This window comes from Pteropus medius, unplaced genomic scaffold (genome assembly GCF_902729225.1).
Source record: "Pteropus medius unplaced genomic scaffold, Ma_sr-lr_union100, whole genome shotgun sequence".
Taxonomy (NCBI): Eukaryota; Metazoa; Chordata; class Mammalia; order Chiroptera; family Pteropodidae; genus Pteropus; species Pteropus medius.
The window spans coordinates 1,444,905-1,461,683 of NW_024355990.1; the positions used below are offsets into that span (position 1 = coordinate 1,444,905).

Here is a 16,779-nt window from a genome sequence, read left to right on the forward strand (position 1 = left end):
CAGCACGGGTTAACAGGAGGTACTTCCTAGGAGCGGACCTCTTCAAAGTCTCACTGTGACCCCGGCTGGCACACCTGTGGACATGTGCTACGTGCAGTGGGGGCGCCAGCCTCTGACACCCCAGAGCCCCGGGCCCCACACCCGGCTGGTGCTTTGCAGAGCACGCCGGATGGCGGACAGACTCACCCGGAACGCGGTGCCTTCCTCGATGATCGTGGGCAGCTGGGAGAGACAGATGTCCACAGCGAGGTCCCAGGCTTGCCTGGGGAGAGAACAGAGGACGCCCCCTGGGCATCACTGACCGGCCCCACTGCGGCGCCTCGGACCGCGCACAGCAGCGGCCATGCCCATGGCGGCTGCGTCTGGGCAAACGCCGAGGGCAGCGAGGGCAGGACCGCGTGGCTGGCAGCATGCCACAGCCTTTTGTGTGGGCCTTTTCTAATTAAACTGAGAGACAAGTTTGGGAACAGCAAAGGGCCTCGTCCCACCTTGTGACGCAGTTTCTGCCCCCGAGCACGTGCAGCACGCGCCTGCCCACGCTGGTCCACACTGTGGCACAGCTGTGGCTGATGATGGCAGCGGCACGTGCTGACGTGGCACCCAACGCCAGGGTCAGGCAGGGGAGCTTCGTCAGAAACGGATCGGTGTGGGGCCAGGAGAAAGGGGTCTGCCCGTGGACCCCTGCCCGGAGAGCCCCTCGCTGTGCCCCGGAGCCCCCCGACTCCTCAGGCTGCAGCACTGCCGGCCCGGCGCCCCTCCCAGAGCGTCTGACCTGTGCCCAACACGAAGCCCTCGGGGACGAGGCAGGTGGTGCTCGTCTGGGTGACAGTCTCTGACTCGATGGCCCGGCTCTGGGGCCTGGCACTGCGGGCACCATCCCCCGAGGGTCAGTTCCGCGAGTTCCCCTCACAGGGCCAACACGACGGGAGAGACTCGGCGGGGCCGACGGCAGGGTGAGGCCGCTCACAGGGACCCGTCCCCGCCTGGCTCCCAGCGGGGTGCGGACGGCCGCCTCGTGCTCCCTGCGCCCAGGGCGGGCAGCGCAGGCCCTTCACCCCGACTTCCCGCCCTCTCAGAAACGGTCCCCGTGGGAACGAGGCGAGGGCCAGCATCACACCCCTTGCCAGGCCACTTCCTGGGGCGCGAGGGTCCCCCACTGTCCTTCAGACCGCGTGTGGGGGAGGGCGCTTTCCCAGAATGCCTCTGTCGAGGGTGGGAACGAGGAGGAAAACACAAGCATGGGACACGGGGGCGATTCAAGACGGACAGGAAGACGCGACGAGGCTTCCGTCTTCACACAGGCGGACGTGGCTGTCTCCCCACACGCCCTCCCCCACCAACCTAAGTAAGAGGCAATCAGGAGATAATCGAGTCAGCTCCCGGTGCGGGCAGTCAGCAGTCCCAGCGCTCACTAAACGCCCGGACTGTGGGCACAGTGCGCTCGCGCCAGCGGCGAGCAAAGCCAGTTACTGCAGCGAAGCTCTGCGAAGCTTCCTCGTATTTAATCCGACAAAAAGTCTCAGCTTCTGGAGTCAGGAGAAAGTGCGCGTGGCCGGAGGAGGTGTGAAGTGGGCGGGGGTCGGCGGGAGCTTCGGGACTGCCCTCCTGGACTGCAGGCTGACATGCTCCCTTTAGCCAGTCTCCTCGGAACCACAAGGGTGGAGAACTATAGCCCAGGAAACACGGCACCGCAATTTCCTGAGGTCCTGCGGGTTCTAGACAAGCATCCGAGAGTGGGCTGGCCTGGAGTGGCCTCAGCACCGTCCACTGCACCTCCCTGTTCTTCTCTAACAGAGGAACAGAACGCGACGCAGCTGCAGCAGCCAGGGCTGGGGGGCATCCTGAGAGGCCTGACCCACTGTCACCGTCTGGCTCGATGACCCCTAAGGGCTGGCCCCCGCCTGGGCCCAACCACTGGGGCGTCGCGTCCTCCACCAGCTGCCCATTTTCATGCAGAAAAGCAGCCCAGGACGGCTGTGTATTTGTGCAGAGGCGCAGGGGAGACGGCCCACGTGACGGGAAGCCATGGAACAGGGGAGCCAGGTCAGCAGTCCCCGACCTTTCTGGCACCAGGGACCGGTGCTCCTGAGAATCTAATGCCTGGTGGTCTGAGGCGGTGAAGCCGGTGCTGGGGAGCGGCTGCGGACGAAGCTTCGCTCGCCTGCTGGTGCTCACCTCCCGCGGTGCGGCCCGGGTCCTCACAGGCCAGGTCCAGTACCAGTCCACGGCCTGGGGCCCCTGACTTAGGTCACTGAGAGCGATGCAGAGAAGCTGCTCGGGGCCAGTGGCGAGAGGGCACAGCCGTCTGAGTGACAGAGAAAAGCACTGAGTCCAGGGTTCGCAGGAGACAGGAGGGGCAGGAGGTGTGAGGACATCCACGACCTGCCGAAAGCCGCAGGGTCAGACGTGGCGCCGGCACGCACGGAGGTGCCGCGAGCCCAGGCAGAGGCGAGGGGAGAGCGCGGGCTGGCGCTGGGTGCGCCGGACACCCTCTGCGGCTCGTGTTTACATCAGAAAAGGGGAGACGAGGGGACCTCTGAGCCTCATTAAGCTCTAGACCACACGGCACAGCAACAGTGCTGCCTGCTGAGCTTTGTCGGTGACTCAAACAGGCTGCGTTTTCCAGGACGGAATCAAAAGGAACTCAGGTCTTAATTTGGGATTCTCACTAGGAAACGTGGAAAGTGAGCCCTGCAAAACCCCGAGGCTGTGGGGTGGGCTGCTGGAGCCCAGGCCTGCGTTCTGGCCCCAGGCAGACACGGGCCGGTGTCTGTCTGCCCACGGCCACGGCCTGGAGGGAGGGCTCTCGGCTGTGGGCTGCTCAGATGCGTCAGGCCTGGAAAATGTGCCACTGGGGCTGGAGCTCGTGTTTTTGGGAGACTCTCGAGAGGGTGGCCGCCCCAGGAGCCTCCCCCCACCCCCGCCGGCACCTGCCAATCAGCGAGCACGCTGCCGCAGTGTGCGAAGCAGCTCAGGGCACCGGGCTCAGACCGGCTGACACTGGAAGTGACTGAGCGACTCGCTCACGGCTTCCCATCAAACATTACAGAGGAGGGGCCCTGAGCAGTCGTCAGCACCCCCGCCCGAGGCCACACGCGGACGGACGTCAGTCTGTGCTGTCACCTCGATTTTTGTTACGCTTTCTTCCCTTCTTCCTCCCATAAGAATTGTTTCCATTACCACCCTCGGAATGTAACGACCCGATGGAAAGTTATTTATTCCTGGTTTGAGTTCTGCCGCCTCGCAGTGGGCCTCTACCTAATAGAGAGCTCTGGGTTTCATCACAGGAATGAGCTCTGCCGGAAGCCTGCGGCAGCCGTGACGGTGCAGCCCGCACCACAGCACAGGGAGCACGGCCCTGCTGGTTTCCGGGCCTCTGTTCTCCCGTGCGGGCAGCCAGCCGCAGCCTACTCCCTCGTAGCTGCCCCCCGGAACAGAGACGACATGCCAGCCCCCAGATAGGCATGCTAGATGCTGTTCGGGGAGCAGTGGTGAGCCCTCGGGGTGGCCAGCCCCCAGCTCGGGAAAGGACTGGGCCCCCAACTGGTCTCGCTCAGGCCACATGGGGAGGAGTAAAAACCGGCCGTGTGCAAAGCCATGACTTTGGGTCACAAGGAGCCTGCATGTCCGCCACCACCACGGGCCAGCCCCGAGAGGAGGGAGTCACTTGGCGATCCTGCCCAGCACCTGTGCCAACTGGGGCAGCATTTCACGAAGAAACACAGGTCACTTCCGACTCTGAGTGGCTTTTTCCTCTCTGGATCCGCAGGCTGGTGGCCCCTTGTGACATTTCAGATCGAGCACCGTGACGCTCTGGGAAGTGCATCTGCCCCCCTGGTGGAAGGCACTGGCTAGCAGAGCCTTGGACGCCAGCCTCCCAGGGCCAGGGCCCCACGATCCCGGCTCGCTCGCGCCCCTCTACCGTGCCCAGCCCAGCAGGATGCTCGGTGGCCGCCCACGCTCGAGGAGGGCCCTGGGCTCCAGTCTTCTAGAACAACCCGTGCCCAACTCCCTCCTGTTAGGACCGCAGTGAGGCCACTGGAAGTTGGGGTCGGACTTGAACTTGACTGTCCCTGGGCAGCATGAGATAAATCCCAGGCTCGCGCCCCCCACAGGGCGCAAGCGCCTCCTGGGTGAGTGGCTGCTTGGAAAGCAGCCTGCAGGCAGGGGAGGAGGGCGGCCTCGGGAATGCTCGCTACAGTCTTCTCTGGGCCGAGAGATGGTGGCCGTGCGCCTGGGTCTCCGGCCCGCCTCGTACCGGTCATGACCAGCACCTTCTTCTGTGGGTGGAAAGCGTGTACGGGACCAAGACCCTGTCACTGTGGGCGCACCCCTGGGAAGCGCAGACTCCTTCAGATGATGCTTGCTGGGACGGGCCCATCTACAACCTACGACCTCGCGGAGAGGGTCGGACCTGCCACGTTCCAGACGGTTTGGGGCGTGGACAAAGGGAAGGCCTGTCCGAGTGGCCTGGCGGGCACGCAGCAGCTGGACGTGGAAGCCACTCAATGTGAGGAGCCCAGGTTTATGTCACTTTTGATAGAGAGTGTGGGGACAGCATTTGAAAAGCTGTAATCCCTTGTGATTTCAGGGGGGTCTACATACCACTAAACTGCCCCCTTGGATCTCCTGTACGTGCAGGAGCTCACACTGGCCGGGGCGGCTGAGGGCACGGCTGCCAGATACGGGGCCGGGACCCACCAGGCTTCCCACCCGGCGGCAAGTCAGTCTCTCCTCCCTTTACTCCTGACGTCCCGTGAGCAGGTTCCTTCCCGAAATCCAGAGCTTGACACCGTGTCCAATTCCAGCCAGATCGGCCGACGGCTTGACTCTTGGCACCTGCAGGACTGACCGGCACCTGCTCTGCAGCTGCAGACACACGCGGCACGGCCGGCAGCAGAGCCCCGGCCAGAGGGCATGTGCGGCTTTCCCCAGGGCCAGGCAGGTTGCCACTCCCCTCGCATGCTCAGCCACAGGCCTGGAGAGGGCCAGGAAGTGGACAGACTCGGCCAGGACCCAGGAAACCGCAGAGACACGTCGCCATGCGCCCCTCCCCCCAGGCGCCCGCGGTTCCCATGCGTGTCAGGGGCCGGTGTCGCCGTGCATGCCTGCCCCCAAAAGCCAGTTTGTCTGAAGGGAGCAGGGGACACATGAGGCCACAGGACAGGGGCTACGCAGGCCGAGCGACCGGACCGTCTCCAGGTCCTCAGGCGGCACCGGAGTCTCAGGGGCCCTGCACGGAGGGAGGGTGGCACCAGGAGGACGGAGCCCCCGCACAGGCCATGTGCCTGGGACATGTGCCAGCCTGTCGTTGCATGTTTCCCCGTGCAGCACACAGACACGGACGCAGGTGATTTATGAGACACTCCGGGAGCCGCGTCCCCTGGCAGAGGCCGAGTCCCCAGGCCCCGAGGCTGGCACAGAGCCGGTGGGGTCACGGGCCGCGGCCACTGTGCCTAGAGTTTGACTTGATACCCCATGGAACATGCCCAAGTTGCAGCTCAGAAACGTTTTGGGGGTCAATGCCAGGGACAGCCGTCCAGGGCGACCAAGAGGCCACCTCCTTGTGCTCCTCCCTGGCTCCCGTCCTGCTGCCCCTGTCCCGCCGTCTGTCCTTGCTCTGCAGCCGAGCACACCCCTCAGGGGACGCACGCTGACAGGAAGCCTTCTGCGGACGCGGCACCGGGTGAAGGGGCCAAAGACACGGGTAGTCGCGTGTCTGCCCTGTGGCCGGCCCTGCAGGCTGCATAGCCCATCCCCCGCAGCTCAGAGGCCCCTGTCCAGGGCGCGGGCAGCACCGAACCCGCTCAGCCCTCTGCCCTCTGCCTCCCTGTGTCTGACGGATGCTGTGTGACAGCCTGGCTCCTGAGGAGCAGGACGTGAGGCAGCGCATCCCGAAGGCGGGTCTCCGTCCTCGTTACCCGCTGAGTCTCAGGAAGGCTTTTCGAGCAGCTCTCCCTCCCACGCCATCTTCACGGAGCGGTGGGGACGAGTCTGCGGTGGCTCCGCTTGGCTCACACGGGGCTTCTGCTGCCGCGGGGCCGGTCCCTCCAAGGGGCCCAGCTCCCGTCCCTGTGCCACTCCGCGTCGTGCTCCGGCGGACGCTGTAAACCCTTAGAGTGGACTCGGCGGTGCGCGCCTCAGCCCCTCCCGCTGGCCGGAGGAGCCGCGGCCCACACAGCGCGCCCTGGGCGATCTCGCGGTGAGACCAGTTCTCATTTTCCCTGAGTGAATGAGGGACAGGAGCTTGCAAACCCCACGTGGTTCTCTGGGTTTGCAGGGTCGGGGAGAGTATAGTAAGTAAATCACGAATATAGTAAGAAAATCACTGGCCGAAATAAGCTTGACCACGACCAGATGCTGTGAGACGGGTGCGGAGGCTGGCTGACCGTGAGCGAGTCGCTCTTCTTGGACGTTTATGTTGGGTTTCGCCCACCGACAGGCTCACTTCCCAGCACTGCCTCCAACTGCCGGACAGAAGCGCGGGACAGGAAGGAGCCGACAGCTGCGCACACGACGGGGAGAAGCAGACAACGTACGCCGTGACCACCGCTCCTGCTGTCCCCAGCGGTGTTAAGCAGCAGCAACCGGGTCATGGGAAAAGCCGCCAGCAACGGCCACTCCTGACCACAGCCGCGTGCGTGTGGGACCGGCGTGCAGGGCGATGGCTCGCCAACCCACAGCGGTCCTTCTCTGCACCGTCCTGGGGGCACTTTGTGAATTCAGCTGGAGGTTTCTGTCCTCAGCACTGGTGTCCTCCGACCCCCCGCCCAGGTCACAGGATTGTGGGGGCCTGGGGCACGGGCCCGCCCAGCCCCAGAAGGCCCCCGGCTTCCTGCTAGCAGAGGGCGGCAGGAGTGATTTGTCCCCCTGCTGCCGCCTCCCGCGTCTCCGCGTTTGGTGACGAGCCTTCCTCTCCCGCTTCACGGGATGCCATCGGCCTTGTGCTTACGCAGGAATGAGGAAACCCGCACCGTTTAGAGAGCCGGGCTGTGCGTCCGCCAGGCCGGCATGAGACACTTACCACATGGCGTGCATATAGGTGGGGGGCAGGCGTGGGCTGCTGACCGGGGTGCAGTTACACGACCTCATGACCCTCTCTGCCAACAGAAAATTTCGAAACAGACTAGCCACCAACAGGTCCTGTCTGAAGAGCTTTTGGAAGAGATCTGAGGGCAGAGACGAGAAAAAAAGGTGTCGTCAGTGACTCGTGCCCAGCATTACAGCCCGACATACAAATTCCGCCAGAATTTCTACCACCAAGCTGGGACTAACACGCACGTATCCCGCGGGCAGCACTCACACAGGCGTGGACACACGCCCAGGCCCACCGTCAACGGCAGAGTCAGGGCAGCAGCCCTGGTCTGAGAAGTGGGGAGGCGCCAGTGACCCCAACACAGATGAGCCCGGGAGCTGCCGGGAAGACTGCCTACGAGGTCGGCACTGGTGCCCATGTGCACTCACCGCACCACTGCCCGCGTCCCCTGCCTTCCGTCACCCTCGGTCACCTCTGCCAAGGAGAGCCACCCTTCCCGACTGCTGTCCCGCCCAGGGCCAGTGGCGCCCGGCTTCCGGCAGCAGCCCCCCAGCCCCGGAGGGCAGCCTCACCCCGAGGGAGCACGTTCCAGGCGATGGTGTCCGTGATGGCCGTGAAGATCCAGTTCAGCTCGCCCAGGGGCGTCCGCCTATCATTCAGCCGGCCGGGGATCCTAGGGGACATGGCGCGTCTCCGTCAGAGACCCTCACGCGACCAGAACGGGAGGGTGGAGGGAGGGGACCAGGAAGAAAAGGCGCGAGAGGGCCAAGCAGCCTGGGACCGGAGGCAGGAAGGGCCGGCCATGCCGGGGGCCGCCCCTCCAGGGTGTCCGAGGCTCACACGCTCCTGTCCTCACAGCTCAGGACTCGGCCTCCACCTCCCACGTCCCCGCCATGGCCCCTGCCGGCACAGCGTGCTCCCAGCCCGGAGCCGAGGGGCACGCGTGTCCTCCAAGGAGCCAGCTTGCCTTCTGTCGCCCGGCACCTATTTCTGAGTGTCTGCAACGGGGATGGTGAGCACCACTCCAGCACCGATGTGGCCGCCGCCCCTGGTACGTGCCAGGGCCCTGCCGCAGTCCAGAGGGAGGGCATGCGGGAAGCAGGTGACCGGCACAGGCTCTGGGAGGAGGGGCGGTGACGCAGAGCGGGCAGGAAGGGAGCAGTGGTACAGGACGGGCGACAGAAGGCCTCACCGGGCGGACAGCCCTGGAGGACGCGAGGCAGTGGGCCGGGCCAAACCCGGGGGAGGAGCGCGGGGGCGGACGCACGTGCCGGGCCGGTGTGGGCCCGTCTGCACCAGGGCCCAGCGTGCTGCGCTCCGTGTCGTGGAAAACGCCCTCCGCCCACCAGAGGAGCAGGCTCACGGGTCTGGCACAGAGACCCGAGGGCAGCTCTGCTCTCTGTGAGGCTTCCGAGGTCACGGTGCCCACGACAGCGGCGCTCTGACGGCACTGTGTCCGCAGGAGCGACGAGCCTCGGCAGCAGGCGGGCTCAGCCCACTCCCCCTTGCGCCTCCACGGGGAGGCTCCCGTCCACCTAACGCCTGTCTCTCCAGGAACGAAACATTTTACTTCCTCACGCAGGCTTCGCGAGAGGACAGGAATAACCGGAGATGAGTCGGTAAAACGCTTGGGAAAAAGGCGCTACTGCTCAAAGAGCGTCAGGAGTCACGCGCGGATTTCCAAAGCCAGGAAGGCCGGCGGGCACAGGGGGCACGGTGGGCTCGGGTCGCCAAGTCGAAAGGCTCACGCGGCCGTCAGCGCTGGCAGGTCACGCACGGGACTCGCCTTAAGGTTCCGGCATTTACACGAGGTCTCCACGGAAACACCCCGCCCAAGGACAACGGAAGGTCACTTCCTCATCCCGCAGGGGCGGCCTTTTCTCCACCCCGTGGACGGGTCGCTGACTGAGATCGGGGCTTGGACGCCCAGGTTCTGCAGCTCCAGCTAACGCGGCGCCAGAGGCAGGAGCCAGCGCAGCGAAGCGAGGAAAAGGGAATAAGCCGCAGAGGTCGGAAAGGGGGAGGCGACGCTGTGTGTATCCGCAGACGATGTAATTATGTGCACAGAAGATCCTGACGAAATCTACGAAACAGCTACGAGAACTAATAAGGGAGTTTAGCAAGGTTATAGGAAATGAGGTTTTTACAATAAAAAGCAATTACACTGCTACATGCTATTGCTAAACAATTTAAAGAACTGAAATTAACAAAACATTTGCAGGGTATGAGCAGGTGAAACCACGAACATCGAGACGACGGAATCGTCACGAGGTCGGGTGAGGATACGTGAGCCCGCCAGGCACTACAGAAGCACATCAGAGCGTGTGACTTCGTCCGGGGCCTAGAACCGGGAAGGGGAGGGGAAAACGTGCCGCAGCTGCACGCGCGAGCTGCGGCCCTGCACACCTGGCCTCGCTCTGGGCCTTCGTTCGCTGCTGTGTGGCTCGGCCTCCTTCGCGCTCAGTCCCCTCGTTCGTAGAATGTCCATGAGGCTCCTTCATGGGGCGAGCTCAGCGAGGTGATGCACACGAAACACAGTGCCGATCCACGCAGGCACGTGTGCGGGCGCTCGTGCAGCTGTGACAGCAGATGGACTCAACACAGGAGCCTAGCGGCACTCAGTGGACCGCAAGGGCCACACCCCCCCTGTCCAGCCCCTGTCCCTTCCCAGAGCACTGAAACACGCGGAACTGACTCACGACCACCGGCAGTGCGAGAGGACAGCCTGGCTCAGCAGGGCCCCCGGTGTGGGCCCATGTCCCAGCACGATGACCGTGAGCCCCTCGCTGGAAACCCGACCCCATCCCACTGACCGGCCGACCTCCCGGCCCAAACACCTGCCTCTGACTTCCTGGCTGGCAGATGCACCGGCCTGTGGCACCCGTCCCCACGCAGCTCGCCAGAGCACTCCGGGCACAACGGCATCTGTCCCAGCCAGAGACGCCCGCTGCCGCGGGCTGGACTCGAGGATGAGCACAAGGGAAGAAACAACAAACGGCAACAGCAAAGGGCGAAGCACCGCGGAGGTAACGGACGAGGCCTGAGTACGCGGGGGACGCGTCTGCTCACGGCCGGAGGCCCCGACTGCGTGGGAAAACATGACCCACGACACGCCGCACACCACGTGCGGAAACTTACTTGAAACGGGCCATAAACTGAAACATAAAAGCTAAAACTATAAATGTTTTAGAAAAAAATAGGAGAAAAATCTTCACCACCCTGAGGTAGGCAAAGATTTCTTACGTGGGACACAGAAAATACAAATTGTGAAAGAAAAAAAAAACTACGAAATCAGATTTTATCAAAGTGAAAAACTTCTGCTCTTTAGAAAAAGTGCTGTGAAAATGAAGCCAGACTGACCGACAGTGACCGGCACCAAAACACGCCAAGGACTCGCGGGCAAACAACAAAAACACTGGCAAGGCGCACGAACATACGTTTTATTAAAAAAATAAATGAATGGCCGACAGCACCATTCATTTTACTGTTTCGCATCAGTAATTAGGCAAATGCAAACAAAACCACAAGGACGGAGCATCACACACCTGTTAGAACAGCTGAACTTGCAAAGCCGAAGCGTACCCAGTGCTGACACAGGCGGAGAGCGGCGGGGACGTCACGCGAGCCGGTGGGGGCGTCAGGGTGGCAGGCCGCCCTGGAACAGCTGGCAAGGTTCTGACGAGTCACACGCACGCCTGCCGTGTGACCACCACTCTGCTCTACGCTCTCATCCAGGAAATGGACATGCTTTCCACACAAGGCCCGGAGTCTGAACATCTGCAGAAGCTCTTCCATAACGACCGAACGGAAACCACCCGTGTTTCCCGACAGGTGAATGGACACGCGAGCTGTGACATGTGCAGTGGAGCACGGCCAGCAAAAAGCATCCGCCGCTCACACACCCAGTGTGGACAAGTCTCTGAGGCCTTGTTCCGAGCATAGAGAGCCAGACACGAAAGAGTACCTCAGCATTTTGATGAGTCTTTTTTAGGATGAGAAAAGCACGTTGTGGATGCTGGGCCCCGAGGCTGGGCCCCGAGGCTGGGCCCCGGGGCTGGGCGGGACAGTAGGAGGGCACTTTTGGGATAGACCTTGACTGTGAAGGTGGTTCCAGGGGAGTACAGATTGGTCAAAACTCCCCGAACTGCACAAAGTGAGTTCATTTTACTGAATGAAAGTTGTATTTCAACAATGTTGATTTAAAAATGTAAAAACAAATGAAGAGGAACTTATGGCATTTTCAAACAATAAAAACAGAATTTTTTACTGGCGAACATGCACTAAAGGGAGTTCCTTAGGTGAAGACACACGACCTTAGCCGGGAGCTCTGAGATGCAGGAGGGGATGAAAGACGCTGGCAGCTGTAAACGTGAGGGTGGACTCGAGCGAACGTCCACTCCAGAGGGCACTGACATCGATGGAGATGACGACGTACGGAGAGCCAGAACGTGGCCACGATCGTACCCACGTCAGTGGGGAGGACTTGGCGTGTTCGAAGGCCCTCGCGGGGCCTGGAGGTGGCCAAAGCACTAATGTGCACTGGACTTGAGCAAGCCAAGGCACAAAAATATTGCTCAAGGGCCAAATCCAGCCAGTAGCCTGTTTTTGGTGTGGCTTGAGGATAACGATGGATGGTCTTTATAATTTTTAAGGGTTGCAACAAAGAATAAAGAATACACCACAGACACTTAATGTGGCTGGCAGAGCCTAAAGCGTGTGCTCTCTGGCCCTTAACGGAAAACACCAGTGAACCGCCGGGGCCCACTCCACTGCAGGGGAGAATAAGCCAGGAGGAGGGAGGGGGGAGCCCAGCTGCTAAGTCAATCGAAAAGGTGGAGACGGAGGAGAAATCGAGGAAAGTAGAAAACAATGGGGGGGGAGCAAAAAGACAGATTTAAACCCAAATATCTCGATTATTCCACTAAATGTAAAAAACTATATATTCTAATTAAAGACAAAAATTTTCAGTCTGGATTTAAAAACAAAAGTCATTGGTATACTGCTAAAAAGAGACGCACCTTTGATATACACAGATACAGAAATACGTATAAAGGTCTCTGCTTAAATACATGGAAGGATGAAGACACGGACCAAAAGACAGGTGGACAGCTGTGCTGCCATCCCACGGAGCGGGCCTTGTGGCGAGGGCATTATCAGAGATGGGGGTGACACGAGGCTCGACCCACTCCACGAGGGGTGGGGGGACAGTCATGGCTGAGCTGTCCTGCTGAAGGGCGGAGCACGGGGTCAAAGGGGAAGGGGCTCCCATGGAAACGAACTATTTCTTGAACGAGAGGGGAGGGAGCTGAGATCACGTGTCAGCAACGTCTCTAGAAACGGGGGCAGGTGACAGGGAAGCATGACACGGCATCAGGCGGGTGGCAGGACGGGCGTCCGGGCCTGCGCACAGGAAAGAGGCGCTGTGTCGGCCGCACTGAGGACGACTAACAGATGGACATCTAGGGTCAGTGCGCCACGTCCCCAGTGGACACGAGAGGCTTCCCGACGTTTCTGACCACACCTCCTCGTGAGAAATGCATTTTGCACGGCGACCTGACATGTACACACGTGAGGCCGTGTGTAAATACACATATTTAAACAAGAAAAGCAAGAGCATTTGTGTGACTAGGAAGACAAATGATTTTCTATCCCCTTTTTTTTGAAATGCGGACTGTGACTCACTAACCTGATTTTCCAGCCACTAATAAACCATGACCTGCAGTTTAAAACACATGGACTTAAATGAAGCTCGTGCTGATTTCTCCAGGGAGATGCTGACTCTGGGTTACTGAGATTGCTTGGTGGTGAACGTGGCACCTGAGTAACATTGGAGAGTAGGAAACTACGCAATTCTAACTTAAAACGAGCGGATTGATTTTTAAAACACACCGGGCTGCTGCTTCCTAATGACTTTAACCCTGTGCAGTCCCCGAGTCAGGGTTTGCGAGTGCACCGCTGCCCTCCGACCCTGTCCCGCGGGGACGGTGAGCGCCCCGGGGACAGGAACCCACTTGTCTGACTGGCGAAGCCAACGCGGGAACCCGTACCTTCCGTTCTGAGGAACAGGGGCGACGATCCCACGGCTGCTGGGGCGCGGAGTGACGCCCCACCACAGTGGTCTGCCTGCTGTGGACTTCATCAGAACGGCAGCAATGGCCGCCCACCGGCGCCTGGCAGGGAGACCGGGTCCGAGGGAGGGAGCAGCTTCCTGCCTGCGCGCCCCACAGGCTTAGGACGCGAGGGAGACAGAACTTTATTAAACAGGGCGGATTCCAAAACCCTCAGGAGGTCAAGCTGAGCCTACGCCTGCTTCTGAAGCACTTCCTGAAATGGCTGATTTTCCTCGGACTTCCCAGAATCAAGATGGACCCTCAGACAGACCCTTTCCTGGGCATGACGGTGACGGGGCCAAGTCTGCGATGTCCCCAACAAGCACAGTCACTCAGAAGCTGTGAGCAAGCCTGCAGGGGTCTTTCAGGAGAGACAGCTCCTGAAGACACGGGATGGGAGCACCGCCCTCGGACGCAGACGCACCTGGGGAGCAGCACCCGGACCCGGAGTTGTCCTGGGGAGCAGCGCCCGGACCCACACTTATCCTGGAAAGCACCCCTCAAGCCTGGACTTGTCCTGGGAGCACCCCTCACAGACCATCCTGGGAGCACTTCTGTGCAGAGGTGCTGGGGACCTCGGGCGCATCTCTGAGGTGTCCTCCAGAGCTGAGGTGCCCCTGCCCTGGGTGGTGGGGAGCGGAACCCCACGGGTTGAGGAGCTCGCTGCGCCGTCCCCACGGGCCACCGTTCTGGCCCACGGAGACAGAGCGGGCTCGGGGCCCGCTGCCTGTGCCCACCCCGCCCCATTGCGTGGTTGCCTCCGCCCGCGGGTTTGCCGAAGCAGCACAGGGGCGAGTCTCCCAGCACAAGCGGCTGTTTGTCCCCGCTCTGGGGGGGTATCCCGGGCCCCCGTGGCATTTAAAAGACCCCAGCGGCTCCGCTCCCCAGTACTGCTGCCAGGCCAACCTGACCAGCCCCTCCCACGCCAGAGACGTCCCCTGGGGTCCTCGCCTCACCTGCCCTGGAGACCAGACGCCTGACGCGTACAGCTCACACCACCTCCCTCGCGAGCCCCTTCCCGCGCGTCCCCAACCACAACGAGCCCGTCCTCCCTCGGAACGTCCAGCTGCAGGTGGATGAGGGGATGGGAGGGGGTAGCAGCCCCGCGGGAACCCTCCTCGCCATGTGACTTCGGGCCGATTACCTCCCACCCTGAGGCCTGGTCCCCTCATCTGTGCCACGCGGCCCCACAGGAGACAGAGACAGACAAGTAAGGGCGCATCAGTGACTGTCCGGCGTTAACGAGTCACTGCTGACGTCCCACCCTCAAGCAACGACGTGCTACACGTGCTACACTCGTGCTGGGAGCATCCCCTGGTCGCTTTCCTTCCAAACGTGACGCAGAGGACAATCCCGACCTGACGTGGAGAAACTTCTCATCCCGGCATGGAGCCCCCAGAGGCCGTGGGACAGGCCCCCGGGGAAGGTCCCCGACCGCCTCGCCACGGAGCAGGGCCCGCTCCAGCCGCCCTGCAGTGAGACACTGGCAGCCTGCTTGCCCGCCCGTGCCTCAGCTTCCCCATCTCGGACTGTGGCTGATAACGGCCTTCAGCGGGACTAGAAGAGCTCAGAGGTTGAAGCCTGGACACAGTGCCTGGCACCCAGCAGGTGCTCAGCGAACGTCACCTGTCACTCTGCTTCCCAGGTCCCGAGCAGAAGAGCATAAGGGTCACCTGTGCCCTCCAGTGGCAGCTGGGGAACCTTCTCCCACTGTCTCCACTGCGCCCCAGGGCCCCGAAGGGACCAGGATTCTCACAGGTGGAGACCTCTGCTGAGCGAACAGGACGCTCAAGGCTTCAACGCCAGCATGACCCACACCCAGGCTCGGCTGTGCCGCCTCCCTGACGGGGCTCCGCCACCCGAATGGGGGCTCCACTGTGGCCTGGGCTCGGTGGGGTACGGATGCCGCGTTTCGTTGTGTTCAAGACTCTGGATTGTCAGCCGTTTAAAATAGCCATCCACGCATGAGGCATTAATCGGGAATAGTCTTTGGTGTGCCCTGCGCTTCCGGTGACTGGAACGCTGACCAGCGGCCTCACGGAACCTCGGTGGGAAGTGGACGCATCCGCCAGTTCCCAGCGTTTCCGAGCGCCCCGGCGTTTCCAGCCCCGCTTAAGTGCTTTATGACTTTGTCTCAGGGCTAAAAAAGGTTCCTTAATTTCCAAACATGGATCCTCCTGCCACTCTGTGCAGTGGCGACACGCTTATCCATCAGGCTGCTGGTTTCGCGCAGATAATGAGAAATCGGGGTGCTCAAGGACGGTGCAGTATAATCACTTCCAGGCACGCAGCTTAATTAGAAAACAATTCGTTCGCTAGCTTCAAAGACTGTGGAACAATCATCGCATGCACACACCGCCCACAGCTCCTCTGCGGAACGAGCTGAGACGCCACACGACTGCGCTTAGCTCAGGGGACAGAGTGGCAGAGGCGGAAAGGGGTTAACGCCTGACACCCTGCATCTGTCTGAAACCAACCACACTTACTATGAAATTACCCTGCAGCAATTCTCAGGGACGACACTCTTCAACGTCTCCACTGGTGGCAAAGAGGACGACACGGCTCAGGCTGGACTTCTGACCGTGTGGTGGCAGCGAGAGGGGGCGCTGGCCCAGGGGAGGCAGCGTGGGCATGTGGGCTGGCACCACCCTCCAGCCCCCATGGCCAACGGCTCTGGGTCCTGGACACGAAGGTGCCTGCCGTGCTGCCTGCAGGTGGCGGCCCCAGTAGCTAACGCCCACGGCGACGGCCATGCTGTCAGTGTGTGTGCGTGTGACTGTATGTCAGTGTCTGTACGCGCACGTGACTGTCAGTGTGAGTGCGCGCGTGTGACTGTGCGTCATGTCTGTCAACGTGTGCACATGCATGACTGTCAGTGTGTGTGCACATGCAAGTGACTATGTGCACGTGTGTGAGCGTGACTGTGTGTGCACGCGTGTGCGTGACTGTCAGTGTGCGCACACGTGTGAGCATGACTGTCAGTGTGTACACGCGTGTGCGTGCGTGACTGTCACTGTGCGCACACATGTGCGTGCGTGTCAGTGTGTGAACGTGTGCGTGCATGTCTGGAGTGGCAGGATATTGAGGGAAGGCTGAGGGGGCCAGGTGGTGCTGAGCCGGGCCCGGCCGTGCGTCGCGTCTCCGCTTTGCTCCATGTTGGGGTATTTCCAACTGTAAAAGGAGTCGGCTTTTTTCTCTCCTTCTAATGTGGCCCGCAGTGAGCTGAGCCCTACGCTAAGCGCCAAGGCGACCACCCAAACGTGGCCTAAACCAGGAGCCAGAACACGCCCAGGTGAAAGGGAGCGTCCCCCAGCAGAGGTGCTTCTGAGAGCCCAGGGGAAACGGGACGCAGCCCGGAGATGCAGACAGCCACCCGCGCAAACCTCACTTACTTTTCGATCAAATCCAGGGTGACTCCAGGCACCAGGCTAACGCACTTCTGCATGCAAAACCTGCGGGGAAAGAAAGAGAGAGTGAACTGCGCGAGCGGGAAGTTAACAGGACAACGCGACGGTCCCGCAGAGACAGCGAGGAGAGCTGGGGGTGGGAGAGTGGGGGCTGTCGGGGGGCCGGCAGCTCCCGCATGAACGAGGAGCTCTCGGGCCAGCCTGGGGTGCTGCCTAACTGGGGGGC

General features: G+C 61.6%; 1 protein-coding gene across 3 annotated transcripts in view; it reads right to left on the minus strand.

Moving 5' to 3' along the window:
• Window positions 1-16,779, minus strand: part of RPTOR (regulatory associated protein of MTOR complex 1) — a 204,266-nt gene that overhangs the window by 65,487 nt on the left and 122,000 nt on the right. For all 3 annotated transcript variants that reach the window (XM_039859512.1, XM_039859511.1, XM_039859510.1), the window contains exons 7-10: window positions 16,539-16,598; window positions 7,609-7,709; window positions 7,025-7,169; window positions 187-262 (exon numbers count right to left, since the gene is read on the minus strand). In XM_039859512.1, the coding sequence (XP_039715446.1) occupies window positions 187-262; window positions 7,025-7,169; window positions 7,609-7,709; window positions 16,539-16,598 (382 nt within the window). The remainder of the gene's footprint in view (window positions 1-186; window positions 263-7,024; window positions 7,170-7,608; window positions 7,710-16,538; window positions 16,599-16,779) is intronic.